At 35.6% G+C, this 6,783-nt stretch overlaps 1 protein-coding gene across 2 annotated transcripts in view; it reads left to right on the top strand.

Annotated features, from left to right (window-relative positions):
• Positions 1 to 216: 216 nt before the first annotated feature.
• The window catches only part of LOC111401759 (guanine nucleotide exchange factor SPIKE 1), a 31,071-nt gene continuing 24,504 nt past the window's right edge, over positions 217 to 6,783 (top strand). Inside the window, exons 1-11 of one of the 2 annotated variants that reach the window (XM_023029643.1) lie at positions 217 to 284; positions 388 to 517; positions 2,980 to 3,060; positions 3,420 to 3,582; positions 3,943 to 4,070; positions 4,269 to 4,381; positions 4,496 to 4,551; positions 4,685 to 4,782; positions 5,024 to 5,161; positions 5,739 to 6,050; positions 6,300 to 6,563. In XM_023029643.1, the coding sequence (XP_022885411.1) occupies positions 2,983 to 3,060; positions 3,420 to 3,582; positions 3,943 to 4,070; positions 4,269 to 4,381; positions 4,496 to 4,551; positions 4,685 to 4,782; positions 5,024 to 5,161; positions 5,739 to 6,050; positions 6,300 to 6,563 (1,350 nt within the window). In that variant the 5' untranslated portion in view covers positions 217 to 284; positions 388 to 517; positions 2,980 to 2,982. Of the gene's footprint in view, positions 518 to 2,979; positions 3,061 to 3,419; positions 3,583 to 3,942; positions 4,071 to 4,268; positions 4,382 to 4,495; positions 4,552 to 4,684; positions 4,783 to 5,023; positions 5,162 to 5,738; positions 6,051 to 6,299; positions 6,564 to 6,783 lie in introns of both variants that reach the window. The other variant, XM_023029642.1, reaches the window with a different exon arrangement.

Genomic DNA, 6,783 nt, shown 5'->3' with positions numbered 1-6,783 from the left:
TTTCAACGAATTCGTATATTGGATTGACGATCCTCCCCCATGCTTCATACTACAGTTAAACTAATGAAATTGGATAGTAAAGAGTATTTTGTAAGGTTTGAACCATCTAAGGAAATTGTACACCAAAAAAAAAAAAAAAAAAAAAAAAAGAAAAAGAAAAAAAAGGAGACATTTCACAATACACATAAAGGTTAAAAGAATTTTGTGTCAATTATCCTTTTCACCATCTAACCGTCCGTACATAAACAATCTTTTCGTTGCTGGAGCACTACGCACTAGCACTGGTACTGTCATTTCTCTGGGTTCATTTTTTTTAAAGGACTGGGTTCAGATTATAACTTCACACCTACGATTTTTTGATTGTAACGTGGGAATTACGCTATACAGTAGACACCGGCGGTTCCATAGACCAGGACGGCTCGCGCCTCACTACAAATCGAAGGGCCCAGCACCCAGACCCATTTCCTCCAACGTGAAATCGGACGGCAACCCTCTCTTGGTGTTGCCCATTGCTAAGGTAATAGCTTTTTCTCATTGATCCCTTGCAATTGGTGAAGCAATGCCGGCGTCTGTGAGGGCCGGGAAGCATCGGGATGTTGCTAGTTCAGACTGTTTTGCTGGGTCATTGTTTTATTGTCCGATTTCTTATTTTGACTTTGTGCCTTGTGGTACTATGTATTAGGAATTTTTTCAATCCTCGGCGTTTCTGAACTTAATTCGTATCTACATTTGTGTTCCCTTCTTAGTTCATTCTAATCTTCAGCCTCAGGACCTTTGAGGGTTTTGGATTTAGTAGACTTGAGTTAATATTTTGAAAAAAAAAAAGGTCCCATTTTCTGATTTTTAGCCCATGTTTGGTTTTGCTGAGAATCAGATTTTTAGTAGATTTTGGTAGAAGTTGATGAAATTCGTGGTTAAAAATTTGATTAAAGTTGTGGCCAAGAAATGTGTGGTTACAATTAGCTGTTGACTTTGATTTAGATCTTTATGGACTTCTTTAGCTAAATCAAACAGGGCTTTTGGATTGAAGCTTATGCGTTTCCTATGAATACACTGCTTTTTTGTTTTTGGTGGAATTACTCATGTTTACTGGGTTGTACTGCTGTTTAAACATTTATAATTATTATGATTTTGTTTGTTTCTGTCGGTTTTGATTTGTTATCTCAATGTACGCGAATCTTTTCTTTCTATATTTTTCCAAAGCCTTCATAATAATAACTACAATATGTTAAACACGTGTTGATATAGCGGGAAAACAGTTATATGGCTACTATAAATGTTACCATTACATAAATAAATAGAAATAAATGTACTATTGGTAATTGGAGTTGTATAATGAGTCTCCGACACCAGAAATCATCAAAATTTCAGTTAAATTGTCAGGTAGTTCTTACATATCCAGCTTTATGAAGATTAAATTACATTTCTCGACTTGGACCTGTGTCTAGAAATTTGAAGTGAGGCATGTTAGCATGAAGGTTATGAATTAAAGTGTATTTGGGTGGTTAGCATGAAGGTTATGAATTAAAGTGTATTTGGATGGTCTAGATTGTTGGCGACTGATTTTGCAATTATAATAAAAGGCTATGCAGTAACTTTCTACTTGAGCAATAGGAGCGATGCAATTTCCCCCCCAAAATATCAACTTCCAAAGTGAGCTAGATAAAGAAATCAGTAACTGATTGTACTTTTCAGACTGTTTTGCTGGGTCATTGTTTTATTGTCCGATTTCTTATTTTGACTTTGTGCATTGTGGTACTATGTATTAGGAATTTTTTTCAATCCTCGGCGTTTCTGAACTTAATTCGTAGCTACATTTGTGTTCCGTTCTTAGTTCATTCTAATATTCAGCCTCAGGACCTTTGAGGGTTTTGGATTTAGTAGACTTGAGTTAATATTTTGAAAAAAGAAAAGGTCCCATTTTCTGATTTTTAGCCCATGTTTGGTTTTGCTGAGAATCAGATTTTTAGTAGATTTTGGTAAAAATTGATGAAATTCGTAGTTAAAAATTTGATTAAAGTTGTGGCCAAGAAATGTGTGGTTACAATTAGCAGTTGACTTTGATTTAGATCTTTATCGACTTCTTTAGCCAAATCAAACAGGGCTTTTGGATTGAAGCTTATGCATTTCCTATGAATACACTGCTTTTTTGTTTTTGGTGGAATTCCTCATGTTTACTGGGTTGTACTGCTGTTTAAACATTTATAATTATTATGATTTTGTTTGTTGCTGTCGGTTTTGATTTGCTATCTCAATGTACTTGAATCTTTTCTTTCTATATTTTTCCAAGGCCTTCATAATAATAACTATAATATGTTAAACACGTGTTGATATAGCGGGAAAACAGTTATTTGGCTACTATAAATGCTACCATTACATAAATAAATAGAAATAAATGTACTATTGGTAATTGGAGTTGTAAAATGAGTCTCCGGCACCAGAAATCATCAAAATTTCAGTTAAATTGTCAGGTAGTTCTTACATATCCAGCTTTATGAAGATTAAGCATCTGTTTGGAGGGCATTTTTTGGAAGAAGAAAATGAATTTTTGGACCGTTTGTTGGTCACCTGGGCCCCACATGAGAGTGTAATGGTCAATAGTTGCGGCTGTCAGCAGGTAGTAACGGTAGGGAAATGAATTTTTTTGGCCCAAAAAATGCCCTCCAAACAGGGCCTAAATTACGTTTCTCGACTTGGACCGGTGTCTAGAAATTTGAAGTGAGGCATGTTAGCATGAAGGTTATGAATTAAAGTGTATTTGGATGGTTAGCATGAAGGTTATGAATTAAAGTGTATTTGGATGGTCTAGATTGTTGGCGACTGATTTTGCAATTATAATAAAAGGCTATGCAGTAACTTTCTACTCGAGCAATAGGAGCGATGCAATTTCCCCCCCAAAATATCAACTTCCAAAGTGAGCTAGATAAAGAAATCAGTAACTGATTGTACTAACAATTTTTTCCCTAACATTGGTTTCAGGCTATGGATAATGCCAACGGGCTTCGTTTTCGGAGAATTCCTCGCCAATCATTTTCTACTAGTATTAAGTTGGACCCACCGGTGAGTCTGACATATACACTGTTAGATATCTAATGTTCATGCACATTTGGATGTACTTTACTTCCAAAAAAGAAAAAAATTATTTGTCTAAAATTAATCATTTGAGATTTGAAATTTCATCTTTCTGGCACTATCAATTGTCATAAGATAATATCTGCTTCCCAACTTGTATTAGAACTTTAGGTTTAGTGGCTTTATTATGGTACTGGTTCCGTGCTGAAGTTATCTACCTGCAAATGCTGCATAGCCTTGTCAGTTGCACTGGTATTCAGTGTCCTGAATTATATGCGAAATAGGCTGATTCCTCAAGTATTTGATCAGCAAAACTGTAGCGCTATTGATTTGGCATTTTATTCCAGCTTGATGAAAACTTGGAGCAGTGGCCACATTTGAATGAACTTGTTCAAAGCTATGGTTCTGAATGGGTTAAAGATGATTACAAGTACGGGCACTATGAAAGCATTGCCCCCATCTCATTTCACAATCGGATATTCGAGGGACCTGATACCGATATTGAAACAGGTTAGTAGACAATAATTCTACACTCCCATTAGGAGAACATTTTACGGATTCAATAGTGCAGGAGATGTTATGTTATATCATCATTTTTCTAGCAAGCATGATCATAATTTTTTACATTATTCTTACAAAATAGATTTGAATCCTTAGTATCTGTTAAAATACAAAACGCTTTATGCATGCTTTGTTAGTGTTGTGTGGTTATCACCCTACACCACCCCATCTAATTCTATTGCATGGTCGTGAGTTGCAACCTTGTGAATGATTGAAAAATCATCACATAGAAGGGAGCTGAATATTTGTATTTTCACAATACTAGGTATATGTGCAATAACTAATAATGTTTTTCTGAATGATTTTCAGAAATGCATCTTGCTAATGCTAGAAGAACTAAGATAGAAGATTCCGCTGATGAAGAAATGCCTAGTACATCTAGGCATCACTTTTCAGAAGAAAACGTCTACGAGTCATCAAATGCAAAAATTTGCAAGGTCTTCCCCAAGCAATACTTTCGTAGTTCATGCATCTAGCATGTGTGATACAGCTTAAATATTATTACATTATTTTAAGTTACTTGCACTATTTTGGGGAATTCTAAGGTCTTCTCTGAGAAATATTTTTCGTAGTTCATGTTTCTGGCTTGTGTGATACTGCTTAAATATTTTTACATTATTGTAAGTTACTTGCAGCATTTTGGGGAATCTCCTTTGCCAGCTTACGAACCTGTTTTTGACTGGGAAAATGAGAGATTAATGATCTTTGGGCAAAGAATTCCCGCAAATAACACATCTCAGTATACCAGGTCTCTCTCTCTCTCTCTCTGCATGTGTGTGATCTCTACTTACATCTGTCTTTGTTCTCTCTCGTTTTTTTGGTATTCTCGATATGCTCTCTCACAATATGTCTTTTGTTGCAGTGGGCTAAAGATTGCAGTGAAAGTGTTATCCTTGACATTTCAGGCTGGGCTTGTTGGTGAGTCTGTACATTTCTAGTCACTGCTGGCTTGTTTCTTCCACTGTTCCTTTTGATTTAGTTTTTGAGCTACACACCGTTCTATAGCTGAGATACAGAATTTTTATTTATTTATTTATATTTTTTTTTGTAGAGCCATTTTATGGCACAATTTGCTTATATAATAGGGAGAGAAGGGAAAAACTTTCTGAAGATTTCATTTTCTGCATGTCACCAGCTGAAATACATGATGTAAGCTAGTATTACTTTCCTGTTTTCACTCATTTTTGTTGTTTGGAAATTATTGGAAATGAATTTTGCTTTCTTTGTCAACTGCCCTCCTCAACACCCCACACCATCACCACCATCTCCCTAGAAAGGAAAAACAAAAAAAAAAAAAGAAAAAAAACGATCATCTTTGCAATTTATTGGGTTCTGGTTCATGATGTCAATGCTGTAAGAAATTTACTCTTTCTTATGTTAACATCAACAGACTAGCAGTTCTTCTGAAGCACGTTGTATTTTCCATCTAGATGCTCCATCAGCATCAGTCTGTCTGCTTATCCAGTTAGAAAAGTCAGCTACTGAAGAAGGCGGCGTGACTACCTCTGTTTACTCACGTAAAGAACCAGTAAGCAGAGAACATTTATTAATTTAAACTGACGATTTTAGTTCCTCAGATGCATAAGCTGATTGAAATAATGTTTCACAAGAAAATTAGCTCCCGTTTGGCCCTCATTAAATTAAATTTCATTTTTCTCTCTCATATTTTCAATCACTCAATCTTCCATAAAATGATATTACATGTTAACCAAAAACTTTTTTTTCCTTTTCAACCACTCTTCTCCAAAAAAATACTATTCCCCCCATTTTAATTTGAAAAAATGGGGGCCAAACGGGGGCTTAGATCCATCAATTTTTTTTTTTTGAACTTGAAAGTTGACTTCAGTTTCCGTTTGTTTGACCTGAAAGACGGGATAGTGGAAAATATCAATCTGATTTCCGAGTTTTTACTCAGTTAAACAAGGAATCTGTATGATTACTTTTCATAAAACGTTGTTTAAGCAATAATACCTTTAACACACACACACACACACACACACACACACACTATGTACCTATTCGTCTCTGTGTTAGTTATTCACCTGTACACTCAACTGCTACAGTGGGCTTTTGTTTCTCTATTACATAAGTTTTTACCTGAACAGGTTCATCTGACAGAAAGGGAGAAGCAAAAACTGCAAGTCTGGTCTCGTATCATGCCTTATAGGGAGTCCTTTGCCTTGGCAATCATCCCACTTTTTGATAGTGGTGTTACCATTGCTTCTGGTGGATCTGCATCCCCCAGCAGTCCACTCACTACTAGCATGTCAGGTTCAAATTCTCAGGAGGGTGCTGCTGAACCGCTTGCAAAGATCACATTAGATGGAAAGCTCGGCTACTCAAATGGAAACTCTGTTGTGGTTGAAGTGTCAAATCTAAACAAAGTTAAAGAATGCTATACAGAGGACTCGATCCAGGTTAATCCGCTCTCCTTTTTTTGAAGTAGCACTTGCTTAAATTGTTAATCTTTCATTCACTATTTCTTTTAATTTGTCATTCCCCTTTTTTCTTTTCTCCTTCCTATTCTACCTCCTTTGTCTCTTCTTATTTTTTGGAGAGGGCCACATCAATTTTCATGCTATTGCATCGATTAATGTTTAAAACCTGAACATAATTTGTTCTGATATTTTATGTTTCTCATTGAACTGATTTTCTCCCATTATTAGGATCCCAAGCGTAAGGTTCATAAACCAGTGAAGGGTATCTTAAGATTGGAAATTGAAAAGCTCCAAGCTGGCATTGTGGATTTTGAGAAAGCTTTGGACCATGGAAGTATAAACTCTTATCTGGTGGACCATGGGAATCGCTTAACTGACGCTGGATCTGATGGACCTCAGAATGTTGATTTAGATTCACATTTGTTTGATAGGAAAGATCTGGATCAAAATGGATCAACTTTTCACAGAAATCCCGATATTGGCGCCAATGATGTAAGTATTATATATATATTTTTCTGCTAAAACTAACTTGTATTTGTAAGCGAGATGGGACATCCAGAAGATTATTATATGCATAATTTCCATGTTTAGATCCTTATTTTAGGAAAGTTATAAAGGTTTATTTACTAGATTTCTTTATTATGTTTATTTACTAGATTCTCTAGGATATGATTGGATGTTTCCTCCTTAGAATTGGTTTTTGAAGCCCTGT

The sequence above is a fragment of the Olea europaea genome, chromosome 10 (genome assembly GCF_002742605.1).
Source record: "Olea europaea var. sylvestris chromosome 10, O_europaea_v1, whole genome shotgun sequence".
Lineage (NCBI taxonomy): Eukaryota > Viridiplantae > Streptophyta > Magnoliopsida > Lamiales > Oleaceae > Olea > Olea europaea.
The sequence above is the reverse complement of the archived record's forward strand: the minus strand, read 5'-3'. Positions and strand labels throughout refer to the sequence as shown.